Raw genomic sequence first — 24,728 nt, forward strand, 5'->3', positions numbered from 1 at the left:
AAGACAGTCTTGAAGAGGACACGACAACACCTTTACCCCATCAGGAGACTGAAAACATTTTGGCATGTGTCCCCAGATCCTCAAAAAGTTCTACAGCTGCACCATCGAGAGCATTCTGACCGGTTGCATCACCTCCTGGTATGGCAACTGCTCGGCATCTGACCGTAAGGCGCTACAGAGGGTAGTGCATACAGCACAGTACCTCACTGGGGCCAAGCTTCCTGACATTCAAGACCTATATACTAAATAGGCGGTGTCAGAGGAAGACCCAAAAAACTGTCAAAGACTCCAGTCACCCAAGTCATAGAGTGTTCTCTCTGCTACCACACGGCAAGTGGTACCGGAGCGTCAATTCTAGGACCAAAAGGCTCCGAAACAGTTTCTACCTCCAAGCCATTAGACTGCTGAATACTGCTGCTACTTGCTGTTTATTATCTCCACATTGTCACTTTACATATTACCTTGACTAACCTGCACCCCCGCACTTTGACTCGGTACCCCCTTTATATAGCCTCGTTATTGTTATGTCATTTTCTTGTGTTACTTTAGAATTATATATTTTTTGAAACTTTAGTTTATTTAGTAAACATTTTCTTAACTATTTCATGAGATGCATTGTTGGTTAAGGGCTTGAAAGTAAGCATTTCACAGTAAGGTGTATTCGGCGCATGTGACAAATAAAATATGATTTGATTTGGATACAGTCGGTCAGCCCTGTTTCTATTATGTGGAGCAGCATGGAAGTATGAGTTGTGAAGAGCTCATTTACAGTACAAGTGACAATGAGAGGAAATGGCACAGAACTGGAGGGAGGAGGCAGTGGGTCAATATATCTTTCATCAAGGGGAAGGGTTTCCAGCAGCCCCATGCTCCTCCACCCCCCTGCCGTTGTGATATTACTCAATTATTACACAACCTTTCACCAAGTCTCTGTCAAAACAGTGGTGTTATTAGGGACAGCACAATAACATGCCCAATCTTAAACATACAGTGCATTCGGAAAGTATTCAGACCCCTTGGCTTTTTCCACATTTTGTTACGTTACAGCCTTATTCTAAAATGGATTAAATCTACATCAATCTACACACAGTACCTCATAATGACAAAGTGAAAACAGGTTTTTAGAAAATGTTTTTTCTTCAAAATTATATAAAAAAAATAAAAAAAACAGAAATACCTTATTAACATAAATATTCAGACCTTTTGCTATGAGCAAAGTTTTGAGCTCAGGTGCATCCTGTTTCCATTGATCATCCTTGAGATGTTTCTACAACTTGATTGGAGTCCACCTGTGGTAAATTAAATTGATTGGACATGATTTGGAAAGACAAGATTGTGTCGGGGCACAGATCTGAGGAGGGGTACCAAAACATTTCTGCAGCATTGAAGGTCCCCAAGAACACAGTGGCCTCCATCTTTCTTAAATGGAAGAAGTTTGGAACCACCAAGACTTTTCCTAGAGCTGGCCGCCCGACCAAACTGAGTAATCGGGGGAGAAGGGCCTTGGTCAGGGAGGTGGCAAAGCTCTAGAGTTCCTCTGTGGAGATGGGAGAACCTTCCAGAAGGACAACCATCTCTGCAGCACTCCACCAATCAGGCCTTTATGGTGGAGTTTCCAGACGGAAGCCACTCCTCAGTAAAAGGCACATGACAGCCCACTTGGAGTTTGCCAAAAGGCACCTAAAGAACTCTCAGACCATGACAAACAAGATTCTCTGGTCTGATGAAACCAAGATTGAACTCTTTGGCCTGAATGCCAAGCGTCACGTCTGGAGGAAATCTGGCACCATCCCTACAGTGAAGCATGGTGGTGGCAACATCATGCTGTGGGGATGTTTTTCAGTGGCAGGGACTGGGAGACTAGTCAGGATTGAGGAAAAGATGAATGGAGCAAAGTACAGAGAGATCCTTGATGAAAACCTGCTCCAGAACGCTCAGGGCCTCAGACTGGGGTGAAGGTTCACCGTCCAACAGGACACAACCCTAAGCACACAACAGAGACAACGCGGGAATGGCTTCGGGACAATCTCTGAATGTCCTTGAGTGTCTCAGCCAGAGCTCGGACTTGATCCCAATCAACCATCTCTGTAGAGATTTGAAAATAGCTGTGCAGCCACGCTCCCCATCGCACCTGTCAAGGCTTGAGTGGATCTACAGAGAAGAATGGGAAAAACACCCCAAATATTGGTGTGCCAAACCTGTAACGTCATTCCCAAGACGACTCAATGATGTTTTCAATGCCAAAGGTGATGTAACAAAGTACTGAGTAAAGGGTCTGAATACTTATGTAAATGTAATATTTAAGTTTTCTAAAAACCTATTTTTGCAATGTCATTATGGAGTATTGTGTGTAGATCGATGAGGGGGAAAAAACGTTTTCATCAATTTTAGGATAAGGGTGTAACGTAACAAAATGTGGAAAAAGTCAAGGGGTCTGAATAATTTCTGAATACACTGTAGGATTGGTAGTAGCATACGCAACAAGACATTAATTTCCTTGGAACCTCTGCCTTTGTACATTCATAACAAACATGTGGTGCAAATATGACATACATTCTGATTGGATCAGCAGGTGATCCAATCAGAATGTATGTCATATTTGCACCACATGTTTGATATTTGTTCAGATACATGTAATCTGATTACAAAAAACTGTAACTGTAATCAGTTATGTTACATGCAAAAATATTGTAATCAGATTACAGATACTTATTAAAAACTTGAGTATTACTTCTTGGAATACTTTTAAATTTAGAAAGGATGTTTGCAAGAAAAAAATACTTTCACACCTTTCACCTAGTTTTCTCAATGACATTCAATTCACAACTGAAAAAAGGTAAAAGTTTAAGTTTGTTCTGACCACAAATTAGAACAATGACGACACAGCAAATGCTTTGATGGATCCTTTTTGCCTTCTTCTATTGCCTCTTAATGGGAAAGTAATCCAAAGAAACGGAAAGTAATCAGATGACGTTAATTGAATTTGTGTAATCCAAAAGTTACATTACTGATGACAATTTTGGAAAGGTAACTAGTAACTGTAATGGATTACATTTAGAAAGTAACCTACCCAACCCTGCAGACAGAACATCGTATGGTTTTACTTTTCTCATTATTTATGGACTACAAGCATTCTGTAGACTAGGCCATACATTCATTTAATTTTTTATTTAATCTATATTTAACTAGGCAAGTCAGTTAAGAACAAATTATTATTTACAATGGCGGCCTACCAAAAGGCAAAAGGCCTCCTGCGGGGACTAGGGCTGGGATTAAAAATACATCATCTGCATATAAATGGATGAGAGAGCTTCCTACTGCCTGAGCTATGTTGTTGATGTAAATTGAGAAGAGCGTGGGGCCTAGGTTCGAGCCTTGGGGTACTCCCTTGGTGACAGGCAGTGGCTGAGACAACAGATGTTCTGACTTTATACATTGCACTCCTGGTTATTACCCCAGGCCAATGTCCCCTCAGAGACACCAATAATGGAAGAATGGAAGAATGGAATGGTCTACCATGTTAAAAAAGGGCAATAAAAATAGCAGCAAAACATTGCTTAGATTCAAGGGCAATGGTGACATCACTGAGGATCTTATAGGTTTCAGTGATATATCCATAACCTGAGCGGAAACCAGATTGCATACCAGAGAGAGTACTATAGACATCAAGAAAGTCAGTCAGTTGATTATTGACAAGTTTTTCCAACACTTTTCATAAACAGGGCAAAATTGAAATAGGCCTAGATCAGCTTGATCTCCCCTTTAAATAAAGGACAAACCGTGGCTGCCTTCCAAGCAATGGGAATCTCCCCAGAAAGGAGAGACAGGTTAAAAAGGTCAGAGATAGGCTTGGCAATGATAGGGGCAGCAACCTTAAAGAAGAAAGGGTATAAACCATCTGACCCAGATGTTTTTTGGGGGTCAAGATTACATCAGCTAATCAACATGATTACAGGTGAAATGATGTGAAGATGAACTCAAACAAACCATATTTTTAATGGGATGGTTTTGATGGCTCATCCTACATAAAAAAATGTTTTACCTTTATTTAACTAGACAAGTCAGTTAAGAACAAATTCTTATTTTCAATGACGGCCTAGGAACAGTGGGTTAACTGCCTGTTCAGGGGCAGAACGACAGATTTGTACCTTGTCAGCTCGGGGGGGTTGAATTTGCAAACTTTCGGTTACTAGTCCAACGCTCTAACCACTAGGCTACCCTGCCGCCCCATAAAATGATTTATTTATTAGGAAAAAATATATGGATAAAACATATGTCCGGAATCTTTATCCGCCTCTGTGTGTAGCCCCCTCTCTGGATCGCAAACAGATCATTCGGCGCTAGGACCTAGGAGATGCCACAGAAGCATTGCAGACAGAACGTTTGGGAGGTGTTGTAGAAGAAAGGCAAAAGAAACCGAGTAAATGAGAGCACTTTTTGTACAGATTATTGAAGGATTTATCAGCTAAATAAATCGCCGAAACAGCTCATTGTAATGGAACGGACACACTATTGAAATCCTGTCCAGGTAAAGGCCTGCATTTTGTTTTTCGTGTTGACTGAGGTCGATTGCTGCTAGAGCGGTTAGATCCCATTGTATAAAATAGGATGCGGTTATTCTCACTCAAACTGCCTTGCTAGGCCCCATATCCAGACTAAAATGAAGTGCATTCCTGACATCAGTGTATTCTCGGGTATAGTTATGTTTACTGAATAAGTTAGTTAAGTGTCCAAACTTTAACCTAAGCAGAGACTGTGCCTCATAAACAAAAATACAATATCTTATAACATTGTCATTTACTGACTATGCTTTTGAATTTGACACAATGTCCGCCTTTGAGACAGCCTACAGGCCGAACATGTTTATGTCGTTTTTACTGTACATTACTTTCATACAATTATAATTCACCTATAGGAACGAACTATACGTTTTAGAAATGAACTTTATGGACATATAAATGCATTTGCAACGCGTCTTAAAAACAAACTATGTTGTGATCTTGCGGGTGGCCAGTTCAACACTCATTCATTTATCTGCACGTTCGTCAACAAGACAATTGGTTTTGTTTTCTGACATGCTCTTGGTTGTCTGTATGTCACACAAGATTAAATATATTTTACTGGCTTCATTCAAAATTCCATGACTTCTAAACCGAATATTTTACGTTTTGATTATCTGAAGGCAGGCAGTCACGTTGTTGCATTGTTGTTACAGTGTAGCAATGACTGAAACAGAAATTGATACAAAGTATCCACCTTTTGCTTCGCTATGGCGTGTGGCCCAACCTGGTCCGTTCTGTCAGGCGAATACATGTATTGTATAGTAGATCTACAGTTGATGACTTTTGAAAGCATACTTCCTTTATTCTTGGATGACAGTTATATGCTTTCTGGGACATGCCTCAGTAATTTATTTATTTTCCATTTAGCACAATTATCCTTGAATAAGCATCCCCCAAATCCCCTAACATTCAATCCCCACTGTGCTCCCTATTTTCCATCTTTTAGATATAATTTTTCATAACATATTTTACATTTTGACTAAATGATGAATACTCTTATGATTCACTGTACGCTTTTTTTAAAAGTTTTGGGTAGTCATTTTCAATATTTTTTGTTGTTGTAATGTGTGCATTTAAAGTAACTCTCACACTAAACAGTAGTCATCCCCAAGCATGTTGTGTGCCATGCATGTCTTAAATGTGATAATTTGTTTTGAGTCATGAGGTCGACCATGACTAGCCACAGTCTGAATGTGAAGGGACCCAGGCAGGCAGCACAGCAGCAACATGTGACATTAGTGTGAGGGTGGTTAAGTGATGTTGTTACTGTTTGACTCACTCACCCTGTTCTTCCAGGGAGATGTTGACATCCTTGGCTCCCATTGGTATGGGAAAGGACTTTGAGTTGCTCTGGCCTTGTTGATGCAAATGTGCCACCAGTTGTATGCAGAATCTGAGAAATGCTGTTTGAAATCTGCCCTTACACAGTCAGGTGTATTGTGGCTAGTCTGAGGGCTGTACGCCACAGGAGCTAGGAGACTTTATCAGTGTAATGGGTCCACACACTTCCTGGCCCTCCATGCACATCATATGACTGTCCTCTCCCTGCTCTCTCTGTGTCACAGCCATAGACAGAACTGCTTCATCTGCTGCTGTCCATGTGGCTGCAAGCAAGTTGTTTACATTCTGAACTTCAAGCCCTCAAGTCAGAACCAATAGCATAGATGGAATTTGGCGATGACATGAACGGATACAAGATATTGATGAAGTGTCACCAACAGTAATATATTTGAAGAGAGACTGGAGAACAATAGGAGGGTTTCTGCCAAGTTACACCATATAAAAGGTGCCTTTTCTATTCAAAACATACTTTACCCAACTCTCTTTCTTAGTATGTGTAGATCCATTTGAATGGGCTTTATTTTGTCTGTCTGTGAATTTGTATACAGTACCAGTCAAATGTTTGGACACACCTACTCATTCAAGGATTTTTCTTTTTTCTTCAACTCATCCCAAACGATCTCAATTGGCTTGAGGTTGGGTGATTGTGTAGGCCAGGTCATTTGATGGAGCACCATGCCTCTCATTCTTGGTCAAATAGCCCTTACACAGCCTGGAGGTGTGTTTTGGGTCATTGTCCTGTTGAAAAACAAATGAGTTCCCGAAGTCCCGGTTGGAGATTTCCCAGAATAAGCAGGAAATCTGTAATTCTCCAACCAGGATTTCTGGAAAACCAGGGAATTTATTGAAAGTTCCCAGAATTTTGCAACTCTAGAACCAACACATGCAGAGATAATCCGTTCTCCTACTCTGCATCTCACAAAGACACAGCGGATGGAACCAAAAATCTCAAATTTGGATTCATCAGACCAAAGGACAGATTTCCACCAGTCTGATGTCCATTGCTCATGTTTCTTGGCCCAAGCAAGTCTCTTCTTATTATTGGGGTGTCCTTTTAGTAGTGGTTTCTTTGAAGCAATTTGACCATGAAGGCCTGATTCACGCATTCTCCTCTGAACAGTTGATGTTGAGATGTCTCGCAGTTAACTCTAATGAACTTATCTTCTGCAGGTAACTCTGGGGCTTCCTTTCCTGTGACGGTCCTCATGAGAGCCAGTTTCATCATAGAGCTTGATGGTTTTTGCGACTGCACTTGAAGAAACTTGGACATTTCTTGAAATTTTCCAGATTGACTGACCTTCATGTCTTAAAGTAACGATAGACTGTCGTTTCTTTGCTTATTTGAGCTGTTCTTGCCACAAAATGGACTTGGTCTTTTACCAAATAGGTCTTTCTTCTGTATACACCCCCTACCTTGTCACAATACAACTGATTGGCTCAAACGCATTAAGGTGGAAAGAAATTCCACAAATTAACTTTTAACAAGACACATCTGTTAATTGAAATGCATTCCAGGTGACTACCTCATGAAGCTGGTTGAGAGAATGCCAAGAGTGTGCAATTCTGTCATCAAGGCAAAGGGTGGCTACTTTGAAGAATCTCAATTATAAAATATATTTTGATTTGTTTAACATGTTTTTGGTTACTGTGTGATTCCATGTGTTATTTCATAGTTTTGATGTCTTCACTATTATTCTACAATGTAAAATAAAGAAAATCCCTTGAAATGAGTAGGTGTGTCCAAACCTTTTACTGGTACTGTATATTTGTTTATGCTAATGTTAGTTGCTTTATGCTCTTCTCTCTCCCTGTAATTGTGATTGTCCTGCTGGAACAGACACCAGGAATAAACTTGATTGTGTGTGGAGGCATGACTAGTCATTTGACCTGTCTACCTTTTTATTTGTACGTCTTGTTTGAAGGAAAATTGCTTAGATGCATATTGGTATTACTATTTAGTAAACATTTCCTTTGATGCGCAGTAGTATTGGGACACTGCTTACCTGCACCCTTCTACTAGGACTCCAAGACAAAGCCAATATAGGCACGGAGAATGGATTCACGTTGTTGATATAGAAGACAATACAACAAATGATATAGGTCAACCTGCTGCCTCCATACACAACCTCTTTGTTTGAACCCAGCCAAGTCTCAAGACTAGTCTGGAATTATACCCAGTGGACTACATTAATCAACAAGTGTTTGTATGACTGGCTCAAGCAGGCAAGGCAGGCAGTCAGGAAGAGACAGCATGAGAGAGTGAAGCAGGCAGGTAAGGAAAGTGCGAGTGAAGCAGTCAGGCAGTGGCGCGGTCCCTGGACCATGTGACCTGCTGTTAGGGTACTAGGTTCATTCACTGGCTACAGTTCTGGCTGCGGCCCAGCTTTTCCACACAGCCCACAGTAGCGACGGCTCGGTCACATTAAACATCAACACTGTGTTGTGGCTCCAGAGCCGGACCTCTGTGTGTGTGTGTGTGTGTGTGTCAAAGTCAGAGAGTGCATGCTGAGAGCACAGAGGCTTGGTTTGTGTTTGTGATCAAAGTTTGAATTGGTCTCAGTAGGGTATACACTGCTCTAGTGGACAGGCCTGCTCTCAGTCAGTTCTCCAGAGCTCATCTCTCTCTCTCTCTCTCTCTCTCTCTCTCTCTCTACTACTGTGACAGGCCCAGCCACAGCCAGAGATGACTGGAGCACAACGCACTGCTGGCCCAGCCACAGCCAGAGAGGACTGGAGCACAATGTGCTGCTGCCAGTACTCAGAGCATGTGGGACCAACTGGCAGGTGTCATTTTCAATCTCTCCCTGACCGAGTCTGCAGTAACTACATGTTTCAATCAGACCACCATAGTCCCTGTGCCCAAGAAAGCGAAGGTAACCTACCTAAATGACTACCGCCCCGTAGCACTCAAGTCGGTAGCCATGAAGTGCTTTGAAAGTCATGGCTCACATCAACACCATCATCCCGGAAACTCTAGATCCAATTTGCATACGGCTCCAATAGATCCACAGATGATGCAATCTCAATGGCACTCCACACTGGTCTTTCTCACCTGGACAAAAGGAACACCTATGTGAGAATGCTGTTCATTGACTACAGCTCAGTATGCAACACCATGGTTCCCTCAAAGCTCATCACTAAGCTAAGGACTCTGGGATTAAACACCTCCCTCTGCAACTGGATCCTGGACTTCCTGACAGGCTGCCCCCAGGTGGTAAGGGTAGGCAACAACACATCTATCACGCTGATCCTCAACATGGGGGCCCCTCAGGGGTGCGTGCTTAGTCCCCTCCTGTACTCCCTGTTCACCCACGACTGCGTGGCCAAGCACAACTCCAACACCATCATTAAGTTTGCTGACGACACAACAGTAGTAGGCCTGATCACCGACAACGATGAGACAGCCTATCGGGAGGAGGTCAGAGACCTGGCTGTGTGGTGCCAGAACAACAACCTCTCCCTCAACGTAAGCAAGACAAAGGAGCTTATCGTGGACTATAGGAAAACAAACAAGCCACCATTAACATTGATGGGGCTATAGTGGAGCGGATCGAGAGTTTCAAGTTCCTTGGTGTCCAAGGAACTTGAACAACAAACTATCCTGGTGCAAACTCACCAAGACAGCCGTGAAGAGGGCACGACAACACCTTTTCCCCTTCAGGAGACTGAAAAGATTTGTCATGGGTCCTCAGAACCTCAAAAAGTTCTAAAGCTACATCATCGAGAGCATCCTGACTGGTTGCATCACCGCCTGGTATGGCAACTGCTCTGCATCTGACCGCAAGGCACTACAGAGGGTAGTGCGTACGGCCCAGCACATCACTGGGGTCAAGCTTCCTGACATCCAGGGCCTATATACTAGGCGGTGTCAGAGGAAGGCTCATAAAATTGTCATAGACTCCAGCCACCCTAGTCATAGACTGTTCTCTCTGCTACCGCATGGCAAGTGGTACCGGAGCGCCAAGTCTAGGTACAAGAGGTGACTCCTTAACAGCTTCTACCCCCCAAGCCATAAAACTGCTGAACAATGAATCAAATGGCCACCCAGACTATTTACATTGATGACCCCCCCCCCCTTTGTTTTTACACTGCTGCTACTCACTGTTTATTATCTATGCATAGTCACCTTACCCTTAGCGAAATTTACAAATTACCTCAACTAATATGTACCCCCTGTACATTGACTCGGTACCGGTACCCCATGTATTGTTATTGTTATTTTGTGTTACTTTTTATTACATTTTTTACTTTTGTTTATTTAGTAAATATTTTCTTAACTACATTTCTTGAACTGCATTGTTGGTTAAGTGCCATTAAGTAAGCATTTCACTCTACGGTCTATACCTGTTGTATTCGGCGCATGTGTAAAAAAATTCCAGTGAGTAAAAAGTGTTCCCAATTAATATGAGTTCACTCAACAATTTGTAAACACAGTGGATGTTAAAGGCTCCTATCATGCTGGTTTAATGGGGGATGTATTAGGCCTGGGGCTCTAACTCCCAGCCTGTCAATAGCCACTGCTTCCTGTTGTTTTCCTCTGCAGTCACTGATGAGGTCACATTAACAGGCCTGTCTTGTGATGATGAGCTGTGGAGGATAAATTGATTTCAGTGGATGGTCAGAGATAGCCATCTGCACACTGGTCACAGAACTTAGTCATTAGTTTTGAAGTGTTTGGCCCTGTGGTGAGTTTGTGGATACTGTCTTTAACTCTAGTTCCTCATTTCCGAGTGATGCCACATGCTCATACTGAACTGGAATAATACCCATCTGGTGTGTGGCACAACTATTTTCCACTGTCTGGACAGACCACAGAAGTATGGAACCAACGTGTTTCCAGTTTCTGCTGAGTTGCACTGATGTTGACTGATGAAGTTAATATTCAGACAGGTGGAGAGGAAATGTTTTACTTCCAGATGAGGCTAATTTTTACTCTTCCCTTTACACTAAAAGGAAACTGGTGAAAAGGTGACTACAGGCTCCTGCCCTGGACTGAGTGAAGGACGCTTGGGGAACAGAGCTGTGTCTCTCCCTGTCAGAACCCTGGACACACTACCCTGCCCACCAACATGACTGATGTGGCGATAGTGAAGGAGGGATGGCTGCACAAAAGAGGTGAGTGGGTTTGGACTATTTCCTGTATCAACAAATGCTTTGCTCCATATTTGACTAAAACATGAGCATGAGTGCTGATGTGATTTTGGTATTATTTGTATAGTTTCCGGTATGTGATTCCTATTTCCTAGTCAACAGTTTACAGTATGTCCTCAGTATCCCTCTTGCCCAGCTAGCTACTTTGTGTGGTATGTCAGGCGTGAGTGCCGTTGTTTGGATGAGGAGGCATTCCTCACATACCTGCTGGCTTTGAGCGGAGGGTGGTGTGTGTGTGTGTGTGTGTGTGTGTGTGTGTGTGTGTGTGTGTGTGTGTGTGTGTGTGTGTGTGTGTGTGTGTGTGTATGTATGCGGACTCCTCTGGCACAGAGAGAGAGCAGGGGTGTGGTACCTGGGACAGAGACACAGGCTCATGGGACAGACAGACATGGGGAACATGTCACTAGGAGTGGAGAGTCCCAGATGCTGTAACCCAGGGAACAGCATTCTACTCAGTACGCTCTCCCTCGAAGGCCTCAGCAGGAACACAACAGGGGCTTATGTCTTAACAGAGTCATCCTGGTTTAGCTACTACTGACTGCTCATTTAAAAAATAACCTCTGTGATTTACTTAAAACAGCAGATCGCCCTGGGATTCTTGGTACATGTATAGAGGCTGAGGAACACATATCAGTCTGATGTTTTCTGATGTAAGAGATATTTGTCTAAATAACAAGGAAACAGGAAACAGCATTTGCCTTATTGGAAGGAAACGGACCAAAGTTGATAATTTAGAAAAGTTCTGATTTAATAACAAACATGCCAGCTAAGGGAGGGTCTTTCCAAGGGTGTCTAGTTCTTCTGAAACTTTTTTGAAATCATACATGTGATTTTACCTTCTTTACCTCACCATATGCATAGTCTGTTGGCACATTTGACATGCAGTATGTGATGCAGTATAACATGCACTATGTCGCTTCCACTGCTCCTTGCCAGAGTGATAAGAAGGGAAGCAGGAAGGTTTCTGACAGATTGCCAGTGTAAAATATAATGGCCCAAGGACTGTCAAATAGTGACCAGTGAGAAAAACAAACTCCTTTGATCTCAAGTCACATCTTAACCTTGAATTATTGAAGAACAAAGCCAACACACAAACAGACTGAACAAACAAGCCTTCAGGAATACTGAGTTGGCATGCTGTCATACCCTAGCAGCTGTGCCCGGTGAAATGTCACCCAGAGCAACACTGTTTTGATTGGAGGGCTTCTGCCTGCTTGCTGAGCGTATCTTGACAGGACGGGTTTTAATGTCACGTCACTGTCACCCAGTCTCTGTCCCAGTGCAACAGCACAGAAGGTGAGTCTGCAATAACAATGTTCTGCTGCCCATCACTTCAGCCAACCACCCTCTTCCTGTGAATCTTTTAATTTTAGCCCATCCTCTAACCTCACTACTAAGATTTTGGACTGCAGTCACAGAACATTTCACTGACTGATTGCATTGTGTGTTTGATGGCATGGGATTGAGGCAGGCCTCTGCAGAACTGAAGGGTCATACAGGTAGGTGGTGGCCTGCCTGGGAGCTGAGAACGTCCATGCCACCCTTAACCCTCCTAACCCTGATTCCTATGTGATTAGTCATGCTGGGCATGCAACTGTAAGCTGATTTTGTGGTATCCTTTTGCTGCCAGACAATGGCAGAGTACAGAAAGTGGAGCAGCAAACTTGGTTTCTTATGTGGACTAAGTCCAGCCAGCCTATTCCACAGAAGAGCCAGATTCCCAACCTTGGAGTGTTGAGTCTGATGAGGGAGTCTGAGCTGAGTCTGATGATCCCCAACGTCAGGCCACACGTTTCCACTCCATCAGCCTTGTACTGCTGGGCAGTGAGATGGTCTCAGCCATTTACGTCACCCATCATGTTATAAAGAGGGTTATCTGTTCAAGGCCAGGTTTGGACTTCCAATACACAGCACTAGGGAATAGGCCAGTAATCCTGTGCTGTATACCAAGTCACCAATGGCTCCTCTATAGGCCCGTGTGTGTGTCTATCCGGAAGTGTGTGTCTGCGGAAGTGTGTGCATGAGGTAAAGCATACAATTGCAGGGGTAACTGGTTGAATGTTGAAATGATTTCCCAGTGCCCACATGTACAGGTTGCCTAGCACACAGAGGTTTGTAGTTCAACATCCGCTTGTATCTTGTTGCGTCTGTTACAATCCAGTTGTCATGTCCCTAAGGGCCACACAGACAGTCATCCAGCAACGGAGTACACCCATTAACAAAACATTGGATCAATCTGGGTTTGATTAATCCGTAAATATGTTGGGACTACTTTACACCATCCACACAGTTTACATTATGCCTGCAGGCTCTAGTGGTCAGTCTGTAGTTTATTTCCTAAAGTTTCCATCAAAGGCAGAGCATCATCCAACATCAAAGAAGCAGATTGCAGGTTCTCTAGATTCCATCTGTGTCCAAGAGCCTAGTGAAGTGCAACAGAACTGTGCCTGTTGGCCCTCTCTCTTCCAGGCAGCCCTTGGCCCTCTCTCTTCCAAGCAGCCCTTGGCCCTCTCTCTTCCAGGCAGCCCTTGGCCCTCTCTCTTCCAGGCAGCCCTTGGCCCTCTCTCTTCCAGGCAGCCCTTGGCCCTCTCTCTTCCAGGCAGCCCTTGGCCCTCTCTCTTCCAGGCAGCCCTTGGCCCTCTCTCTTCCAGGCAGCCCTTGGCCCTCTCTCTTCCAGGCAGCCCTTGGCCCTCTCTCTTCCAGGCAGCCCTTGTTCTTTTGACTCATTTGCTCCCTGACAGGTATAAAGAGCCGGCCCCCTCGTTAGGCTAATGAAGGTTACAACAACTGTTGTATTTTGGTAGCACTCTCAGCTGGCTCAGAGGCAGGAGAAAATGGATGGGGGAGGGAACTGAGAGGAAACAGAGCACCAGGTCTTTGTGATATTCCCAAGACATCATTACTCTTTGTGCAGTCCTTTTCTCACAGACCAAGCATGACTTAGAAACAGCGTGTTCTGTGTGATGTGTCTGACGAATAGGTTGATGCTTATTGGATGATTTACTCCAAGGGGTCACATGATTAGTCAATGGGGTCGTGTATTAGAGGACACCTTTGAGTCATTCCAATGAGAATAACAAAAACAGTGCGTGGTCAAAGAGTATGTGTGAGAGTTTGTTTGTTTGTGTGTGTGTCTGTGTGTTGGTATGCATGCATGCAAGATGTTGAGTACCTAATACCTCATACAATCACATACCATTTTGAAACACCTCTTTAAAGAATTTCTCAGAATTTCTGTATCAAAGCAGTAAAAGGGAACTGTGTGTGGGAGTTATAGTTTCACTCTTCAAAGGAACCAACCCACCTGATTAATTCTGTCTCATGACACTGCAATGCTGATCGCACAAGGACCTTGTCTGGCTGCCAGCTTTGCTGCCAGCTTTACCGCCAGGCTCGCCTTGCTTAGTCTCCTTCACACATACCCCTTCATTAGGTTCCAGCCTGCCATGGACCACACAGCGGCCCTGCTACCACACACACCAACAGCCTCACTACAACGGCTCCAGCAGCAGGGGATGCCCCAGAGCCATTATGCCCTGTCCACACTCCCACCGCCCAGCTAACTACATAAAACAATACCAGCAGCAAAACTTTGAGCGACAGAACCAGAGTCACGAGGTGAAGCCCCAAGGCAGGGCCAGCAGCAGAGGGTGTCTCCCCAGGAGGGGAGGGCTCTGGCTGGTGTCTGGCCGCCAGCAGGGTCCCCTGCTCTCATTAATGGGAATCAGCCTCCTGCTAAATGCGGTGGATAAAAGTAAATTGCCTGGGTGCAGCTGTCGACAGGCAGGCTGGATGGGAGGGGACCAGTAGGCCAGAGAGAGCCACCTCCGTCACTTGTCTCTGCTCGCAGTGAGCCTGCTGTGTGCTTACTTTTCTGTGCAGAATCCTCCTGCTCCACAACTGGCGCTTGGTTGTGCTCCCCCTGCCCCCAACCCCTGTCACTCTCGTTCACTTCCTCCCACTTTCTTAATCCCCATCTCATTTCTTCTCTGCCTCTGCCAGTCGTCCCCCACCACCTTCTCGCCCACCCCCCTTGCCAGGATAATGACCCTGCTGACAACACCGAGGCGGAAGCTGCTTCCGACTGCCGTGGCGCTCCCAGTCTCAGACATCAATCACATCACTGGCTCGCTGGCTCTCCCTGGCAACTGGGACAGACAGGGAGAGGGAGAGGGAGAGGGAGAGGGAGAGGGAGAGGGAGAGGGAGAGAGAGAGAGAGAGAGAGAGAGAGAGTGAGTGAGTGGTGGAGTGTGGACAGGAAGGGGCTGCTCAGCTGTATGTTCAGACTGCTGTCACATTCACATCAGACCATCATCAGGATACACACCCAGATCACACTTAGCCTCTCATCCGGCTCAGGGACAATTTGTCATTGTGGATCACAGACAAATATAACAATGTATTTGACTTGGCCTTAGCTCTCCAAAAGGTTGAAATTTAATCTTAGGTATATCCCCCTTTTATTATACATGGTTGTACAATTTAAGAGTGATGGACTGTTCCCTGGTCATTTAGTGTTAATTGGCACTAATTTGAACTAAATAATGTGTTTATTTGTTTGTCATGCAGTAACGCAGTTAACTAATCCATGGGCTGCTTGTTTACCGAGAGGAGGGGCCAAATTAATCACACAGAAAAGCAGGGTGAACTTCCCACAGTGTCTCTATGGTAATCAGCAGGTGTCACTCGCTATGGAGAAGAAGTGAGGGCTTTCTTATGAGCGTGAGAAAGAGGGGCTCCACCACCCCCCTCCCCACTGTTCACCCCCCCCCCCCTTTTTTTCCTGTAGCGGCAGATACCGCATCAGCAGAGAGAGAGGGGAAGGGAGGGTGATGGAGAGAAAAGAGAGGGCTGCAGTGGAGGCTGGGGCAGCCCTTCCCTGTGACCTGTTGATGCTGTTGCCAAAGCCCCGGCAGTGCAGTCCCATCCAGCTGCATGAGAGAAAGAGAGACGCCAACAAAAGAGGAGAGGGACAGCAGGAAGAAAAAAAGAGGGGGAGAAAAGAAAGAATGAAGAAACCCAAACTCCTGGGCGGTTTAGCCTGGCATGTGAGAGGCCTGTTGTGAGCCTGGGCAGCCTTATATGGTCATGGGGAGAGGGGCAGCCTGGCGGCGCAGTCTGCCCTGAGTCCCAGAGCTGGGAAGGAGATGGGACGGGGAGTAGTATTGGGGTGGTGGTACAGAGTGGTGACCCTTCCATCAGGGAGCCCACTCTCCTCTGGAGCGGGTGGCGGCACAGAGGCTCATTGAGATGCAGGGCACATGGAGGCAGGTTGCAGCTGCAGGCTACAGGCAGGGCCCAACAGAAAAGGGCCGAAGGGGGCAACCGAGGAAAAACTAACAAAATACACTGCCTCCCCTGCTTTGGAGTTTTAATTCCCTAATCCTCAACCCCCCCCCCCCCCCCTCGACACTCTCACACATACACACTCTCACACATACACTCTCACACATACACTCTATCACACAGTTACCACGGGCTCCCTTCCTCTCATCCCCAAACTATGAATGAGTGGCCAGGCAGAGACAAAACACCACAGCAGCCCCCTCAGGAAGTCCAATCACTGGGCACTGCGCTGAGAAGGGCTTGTTTTATCTGACCTCTTCTTCTCCCCTTCCTTAACATTTTATTTTCTGCTCTCATTCCTCTTTCTTTCTCTCTGTGTCTCTGTCTGTGTGTGTGTGTGTCTCTGTCTGTGTGTGTGTGTGTGTGTGTGTGTGTGTGTGTCTCTCGCTCTGTGTCTGTCTGTATTCTATGTGCCTGTGATGCCAGACAGAGCACAGCGGTTGGCCTCTCCTTTGCAGTGTGATGAATGTTGCATGATGTGTTTATTAAAGAGCTGTGGCAGCTGGGACCTGAGATTCCTGTCGTTGTCACATAGAGACAGAGAGAACACAACGCTCCTCAGACACACAGGCTAACCTCTGACACACTCTCTTGCATCCTCTCCTTTTTACATTTAATCTTCTTTTTAATGACACAGACTGCCTGGACTCTAAAGCCAAGCTGACTTGCAAATGGCCTCTGTGTCAAATGGTAGTATTAACATGGATCCGAATTGTTCGCATGCTCATTCTTTTACAACGGACTGACCTTGAAAACCGTAACTTGGTACAGTCTGACCATTGAGTGAATTATTTTAGTCTGACTGCAGACGGTTCGCCTTTGGTCAATCAAGATGCTCTTATTGCCAGTAGAAGGTTTTTGATGAATAAGCTGGTTTTCATGTGTCTGTTGAGAGCTCTATGGAACTACGCTGTCAACTCACAAACCATTCAGACACATACAGCTTATTCAGTAATAGCTCCAGTTCTGAAGAAAATGACACGGTAGCAAACAGTATTTGGACAATTGGCCCTCTGCAGCTGTAAGTTATGGAGTGTGTGTGTATGCATATGCGAGAGCATTTGTGCATGTGTGTGAGGGGGGCATGGCACTGGTACAATTTGGCTGTCCACACATAAGCCATGCAGCAGTTGGCAAATAAAGATGAATTCTCTTTTGTTTGGCAGAGGCTCACTGTTCATTATTTTCTACTTTGCCCAGTGCGCATCCCAGACCTCAGCAGCTGTTTGACATGTAAAGACGCTCTACCAGCCCCTGACAGCTCCTCGCATGGCCCTCGTCTACACACACACACACACACACACACACACACACACACACACACACACACACACACACACACACACACACACACACACACAGTCAAAATTGTAGTTGAATTTGCCTATCCCAAAGACTGTTCTGTTCTTGATCTTATCTGCTATGTGGTCACGCTGTCAGGTTGTTTCCGGTTTTCTACAATTAAAATGTTCTAGTGAGATGAAAAGGGCAGCTGAAAGACTTTGAAGATGGATGGATGGGTAGAGTTGATAGCAGGGGACTTCTGTGTCTCAAGTCCCTTCTGCTCTTAGTCAGCATGTTGTCTTCTCTCTCAATCTGTATTCTGCAATTTGCCCATTTGGTCCAATCTGTCAAAATATACTGTATCAAAAAAGCATATAAATATTTAGTGAGTAATTTTAAATTGTCTACGAATGAGTCTTTTGGCATCTCCTGCTGTTGTCTGTACACCCTCTGCTTAAGCCCCCAGTTCCCAGTTGTGGAGTATCATGTTAGGATGTCGTCATAACATCAGAAGCAGAGTGTGAAAAGTACAGTACAGTAGTGGGCTGGGTTTTTAGTTTCAAGTCTAGTCAGTGAGAAAGACAAAGGTCCGATGAGAATATAAAGACAAAGTGTTAGTAAATAGGAAAGGCATCTGGGTCATGGCTGTGGTTTTGTAACGAAGAGATGGACTGCAGATGTAGCTGACAGAAATGATAAGACAGATAGACATTTCTTCACTTATATGACTCTCCATGCCCCAGCCAGGATGACGTTTGCCTGGTCAGGATATCCTCTCCAGCCAGACCAAAAACGATGTTCTCAGTAATTTAGCTGATAACATGCATACTGCCAATTTCTCCACAGCCATTGTTTTCACCACACCCACATTTTGGGAAATGTGTAACGTTATGCTTTATTTGGAAGAGCAAAAGAAGCACAAAGACAATTATGTTCTGATAATTGCACCAATGTCAGTCCTGCTGTGGTCAGAGCATGCTGTGGAGTCTTTAGGGTGGGATTAGGTGGAGGGGTATGGGGGGGTGGAGGGGTATAGGGGGGTGGAGGGGTATAGGGGGGTAGAGATGTGCCCTAGGTGTCACATTCCACCATGATGAGCTTGTTCAGTTCACTGAACTCTACTCGCTGGTCTTTACAAGCTGTGTGGTCTCTGAGAGGAAAGGAAACACTATTAAAAGTGTCCTTTACCAATGACATTTGCATTACAGTGCATGGTGACCATTAAGTGACTGTCCCCATGGCTTTGTTGCTGTGTAGTGACACTGTGAAAGGCTAGCGACCCACGTGACTCAGAGCAGGGAGAGCTGTGACCACACTGGTCTGAAAAGTAGACTGTTTGTTAATGCAATATTCACTTAGACATTGCGTGACGGGTTTGATTGGTTCTCTCAACCCCAAAAAAATCTTCATGGGTTGAGAGCTTTTGTTGTTTGGATTTGAAAATGGAATGGGGCGGTGCCAGGGGGCTGTATGTGGGTGTTTTGAGGAGAGCCAACCAGTAAAAGCACAGCCTCCTTCATTATCGACGCATTGTGCCGACAACAACAAAGAGCCATTCCAGACTCTGAAGTCAGGAGAACTTTGAGAGTTAGGTGTTAGCTAGACTAATGAAAGGATACAGTGCGTATTCATTGTCACCCCATTGAGAGCCATGTGACAGAGCCCGCCTCTGCGTGGAGGAATGTCTCTGCAGTGCATGCCACGCACGGTGGCATCATCACAAGGCACGGTGGACGCCAACTCTTGCCAGCCTGGGTGGGCTTCGTGCGTCAGAGGGGCTTGCAGGCCAAATCAAATCAAATGTTATTTATCACATGCGCCAAATACAACAGATGTAGACCTTACCGTGAAATGCTTACTTCAAGCCCTTCAACCAACAATGCAGTTTTAAGAAAATGAAGTTAAGAAAATATTTACATTAATAAACTAAAGTAAAAAGTTGCATTAAAAAAGTAACAAGGAAATGACATAACAATAACGAGGCTATATACAGCATATGGTATATATGAACGCTGCCCTATCCAGGCCCTCTGTGCTTGAGGATGGCAAGACCTTGCTGTCGTCAGATGTACATTCACACATACACACTGTAAAGTGTACGTTCATAAACGCCACTGCATATAAACATCTGTCTTTGCTTGTCAGTGTCTGTGTTGGGACCATGGTCTTGATGCCAGTTTTTGGCCACAACACAATTAACGTAAACAATCAGCCTTTCAGCGTCATTGTTGGAAGCACCAAACATGCGCTTGATCTATTTCCTGAATCTCTCTGTATTCTTCCCTGAAGACGTGAGCGGAGCGTGGGCTAACCTATTTCCCAATTTTTTGGGGCTCCAGAGAGGCACAGTGGTCTAGGCAACGCTAGAGGCATCACTACAGACCCTGGTTCGATTCCAGGCTGTATCACAACCGGCCTTGATTGGGAGTCCCTTAGGGCGGCGCACAATTGCCCCAGCGTCGTCCGGGTTAGGGTTTGGCCAGGGTAGGCCGTTATTGTAAATAAGAATTTGTTCTTAACTGATTTTCCTAGATAAATACAATTTAACAAAAATCTCCCTCTGATGTCACTGTGTTCGTATGATGCATGGCTGGAGGTAGGGAGCTTATTATGCTGCCTTTGCATTGTGCGCATACTGTCCCCAGCCTGCCCTGCCAGGGGCTCTGAGCCTAGGGTGGGGGAAATGGATCAGCCAAGACCTGACCACAGACTGACAATCTATCTAGAGCAGAAGTCAGGCCTTGATTTATGGTAGATTGAGGCGGAGGGTGTTCTGTCCATAATGCATCGCAGGTTTAGGATGAGTCTGGAAATGGTCTTGGATATGGAGGCTGGGGTGTGGGTCCCGGTGTTGTAAGCTGTTGGCTTCTCAACCATGAGATTGCTCCTTATCGCAGTATCTCTGTTTCACCTTACCAATGCCCACCACTGTGCTGACGTAACAAGAAATTCAGTCAGTCGTGTGAAGCTGCTGTTGACCCGTAGTTGTAAATTACATTGATGTTGATTCTCTGGGGACCTGTGTGTGTGTGTGTGCGTGTGTGTTTGTGCGAGCATGCGTGCATGCATGCATGGATTAGTGCTGTGAATGTTGATTCATGAGCCATGTAGTGTAAAATAGACAAATGACTCATCACTGTAATTGCAGCATATTGAACAGACATGGGGAAATCCACAGAGCTTTCCTCTTTATCACACTGGTTTTTTCAATGAGAACGGTGCGTGCTCGGCTTTGTAGGCAAGCAGTAAGCATTGCAATCTGAAGTCTAATTTCTAAATGAGCTGCGTTTGGTGTAAAAATACTTAGCCAGCAAAATGGAGATGAAAAATGTCCTCCCGTGCCGTTCTGAAAAATGACAACAGCCGTAGTAACATATTGGGCATCTGCTGCAGACTGACATCTAAAGTATACAGTGCTCTGAGACAGATGTTCTCTCTAGTGCTGGGATGTGTGCTGCCACCTCAATTGTTGCAGTAAATCAGGTGCTTTACACTGTGTGTGTGCGTGTGTGTGTGTGTGTGTGTGTGTGTGTGTGTGTGTGTGTGTGTGTGTGTCCTGCTGTAATGGTTGCACCCTGTGGTGTTTGAATGATGTAGCCCCTCTCAGGTGGGATACCACTAGTCAGACAGTTGAACCATCACATTGAGGTGAGACATCCTCGAATATGGAATACAATCCACTTAGTGATTGTCTACATAGCCTCTTCTCACTAAGAGGAGTTTATATGAGGTGTGTTAAGTTGACTAGAGGTAAATTAGGTTCTGTTATCGAGGGATTCTGGTCAGTCTGCCTCGTCACGGACAGGTCTGGGATCAGTTTCCTCAGACTGGATCCAGTGGTGTGCCAGGCAAGGCTTGGGGAGAGGAGGAACAGGGTCTAGCATTAACTGATCTCCACTTTCCCCAGACTTCTGTGTTGGAGGAAATGGGGCAATTAAGGACAGCTTGCTCAGACACTGCATGGGGTTAATACCCGGCTCTCGTAATTAAAAATAAATGACATTTTTCCTGTATAAATATTCAAGCCCCTCTCCGATCTGTGCTGCTGACTGTTTATGTGGCGTAAGCTGTTTTTGCACATTTCAGGAACATTTGGCACAATGTTTCCTGAACCGTCTGCAGAATAAATAGAGTTGCGTTGCCTCTGAGAGATTCATCTCTGGGTGTCTTGTGTTGGAGGAGATAGGCAAGGATGGAGACATGGATTCCTGTATAACCTCTGTATGGGAACGAAGGGGCAGAGGCAAGGGTCCTGAGTCCAGCTAAAACAGCTATTTGTCTTGGCTTTGACCTACTATAGCTGAAAGTGGGTGACAACATGGTCATTTAGGGAATGTTGGTGAACATCTTAGCAATTAAATCACAACAAATGGGTCAGAATCGCTGTGAATAAGGATGTTGCCTTGAAGATAATAGCTTTGTGTATCATAAATCATCGAACCGCACAGCTTAATTTTCATAGACCGATCAACAATTTAAAGAATGTAACCTTTTGAAACCAGCGCATTATAGCAACCAATTATCCTCATCCCTTTCTCCATCTCTTTTTGCAGGAGAGTACATTAAGACCTGGAGGCCCAGGTATTTTCTACTCAAGAGTGATGGTACATTCATTGGCTACAAGGAACGACCACAAGATGTTGACGCGTTTGAAACCCCCTTAAATAACTTCTCAGTAGCACGTGAGTATCTACTCTTTCAAGAACCTACTATCTACATTTCTTCACCCATTAAGATTATACGGCACTTTATATTGCATAATCACCAATGGAAAATATTTTTGTTCAGTAGCTCCTATGGCAATGTCTTGCCTTAATGGTACACTTCAAAGCCACAAAGTTGTGGTTAGAAACATCAGAATAGACTGGTGGTACATTAGCAATATGCCTGTATTCTATCTGGCTGTGTGTAAATTCCAGTTTTGTCTATGGGACTGCTCCCTACATGACAGGAAGTTGTTGGGACAAGCTCGGCAGATGATTGAACAGAGTAATTAGAGAACATACTGTTTGTTAAACAAAATGTTTCCTGACATTCTTGAGTTATAGTGGTTATTAACCATCTGATTTCAATTATTTATCTGTGGGCTGCTCTGTCTCCATCAGCAGTACAGAGAGGGTGGCACAGTTTGTCACTGAGCAGACCTGCAGTAGACCCACAGACAGAGGGGCCATGTGATGCTGCTGATGAGGTGGTGGGGCTGGGTTACACAGCCACACTGACAGGGCCCTGCTGGAACTCAGTGGTGGCCCAGCCCCATATCTTCCATCTAACAGACTTCCTGACAAACTCTTCCATGTTTTTTTTTGGCATACGCAGTTTGTTGACTGTGTGAAAGAGCTGCACTGGGAAACTGGCTGCTCTCTAAAAATTGTAACTTAGTTTCAAGCTAATTGAAAAATTGAAATTCCTTTTATTTTTTTGTGAATGTCATAACTTGGACACATTTTCTGGAATTGACTGAAACGACTGCCCAGATCACTGCTCACAGTCCCATGTATTGACTAAATCCTGAGGTAAAAATACACTATATTTACAAAAGTATGTGGACACCCCTTGAAATGGAATAATTGTCTGGGGCTATTTTTCATGGGTCGGGCTAGGCCCCTTAGTTCCAGTGGAGTGAAATCTTAACGCTACAGCATACAATGACATTCAATATAATTCTGTTCTTCCAACTTTGTGGCAACAGTTTGGGGAAGGCCCTTTTCCTGTTTCAGTATGACATTGCCTTCATGCACAAAGCGAGGTCCATACAGAAATTATGTATTGAGATCAGTGTGGAAGAACTTGACTGGCCTGCACAGAGCCCTGACCTCAACCCCATCGAACACCTTTGGGATGAATTGGAACACCGACTGCAAGCCAGGCCTAATCGCCCAACATCATTGCCCGACCTCACTAATGCTCTTGTGGCTGAATGGAAGCAAGTCCACTCAGCAATGTTCCAACATCTAGTGGAATGCCTTCCCAGAAGAGTGGAGGCTGTTATAGCAGCAAAGGGGGGAAAAAAACGACAAATTAATGCCTATGATTTTGAAATGAGATGTTTGACGAGCAGGTGTCCACATACTTTTGGTAATGTGTATTTAGTATGAAGGAAAAGCTATGATCAGGGTTTCCTCCTCCATCCTTCCCCCGTAGTGCAGCTGTTCAGTTCCCTATGTATGGCTGCATGGTGGCTGTCCCAGCCGTGTCTGTTACGGTGGCGATAAAGATAAATGGCTGTAACTGCGGGTCTCTGTCTCCTCTCCTCCTGGCCCCTCTCTCCCGGGATGTGGCCAGAGTGCCAGCTGATGAAGACAGAGAGGCCCAAGCCCAACACATTCATCATCCGCTGCCTGCAGTGGACCACTGTCATCGAGCGCACCTTCCACGTGGAGACCCCCGAGGAGAGGCAAGCTCAGCCACAACCCCTCCCTTACACATACACACAGTCAAATACACACACACACCACAAGCATGTGCATACACATTGTACACAGTACACTGGTTGTTGGCTGACCCTACAGTCTAAATTGCCTTCCTGTTGATAAGACGACAATTACATGATTGGGCTGAATTAAATCATGTTAAATGAGGTGTTGTAATCTCCCTCTCCTTCCCCTCTCAGGGAAGAATGGACGAAAGCCATTCAGGCTGTAGCAGATGGCCTACAGAAACAGGAAGAGGAGATGATGGACTCCTCCCCAGACCCAATGGACATGGAGATGTACCTGACCAAACCCAGACTCAAAGTGGTGGGTCCCCGCCCTCCTCACCCTGCCTCACTCCAACCATGCCCCTTCCTGCCTCACCCCAAACCTCACCCTACCCCTTCCTCCCTCTCCCCAACCCTCACCGGCACTTCCTGCCTCACCCCAACCCTCACCAGCCCTTCCTGCCTCACCCCAACCCTCACCAGCCCTTCCTGCCTCACCCCAACCCTCACCAGCCCTTCCTGCTTCACCCCGGCGCCCTGACACTTTCCCAACAAATAAAATACAAATTATATTTTTGTCACATGCACCGAATACAACTGGTGTAGACGTTACTGTGAAATGA

General features: G+C 45.2%; 1 protein-coding gene across 5 annotated transcripts in view; it reads left to right on the top strand.

Moving 5' to 3' along the window:
• Window positions 1-4,333: 4,333 nt before the first annotated feature.
• Window positions 4,334-24,728, top strand: part of LOC135508265 (RAC-alpha serine/threonine-protein kinase) — a 35,598-nt gene continuing 15,203 nt past the window's right edge. Inside the window, exons 1-6 of one of the 5 annotated variants that reach the window (XM_064928330.1) lie at window positions 4,334-4,528; window positions 8,569-9,882; window positions 10,857-11,018; window positions 22,238-22,366; window positions 23,970-24,081; window positions 24,298-24,424. In XM_064928330.1, the coding sequence (XP_064784402.1) occupies window positions 10,973-11,018; window positions 22,238-22,366; window positions 23,970-24,081; window positions 24,298-24,424 (414 nt within the window). In that variant the 5' untranslated portion in view covers window positions 4,334-4,528; window positions 8,569-9,882; window positions 10,857-10,972. The remainder of the gene's footprint in view (window positions 4,529-8,568; window positions 9,883-10,856; window positions 11,019-22,237; window positions 22,367-23,969; window positions 24,082-24,297; window positions 24,425-24,728) is intronic. The other 4 variants (XM_064928331.1, XM_064928332.1, XM_064928333.1 and 1 more) reach the window with 4 other exon arrangements.

Source organism: Oncorhynchus masou, chromosome 21 (genome assembly GCF_036934945.1).
Source record: "Oncorhynchus masou masou isolate Uvic2021 chromosome 21, UVic_Omas_1.1, whole genome shotgun sequence".
Lineage (NCBI taxonomy): Eukaryota > Metazoa > Chordata > Actinopteri > Salmoniformes > Salmonidae > Oncorhynchus > Oncorhynchus masou.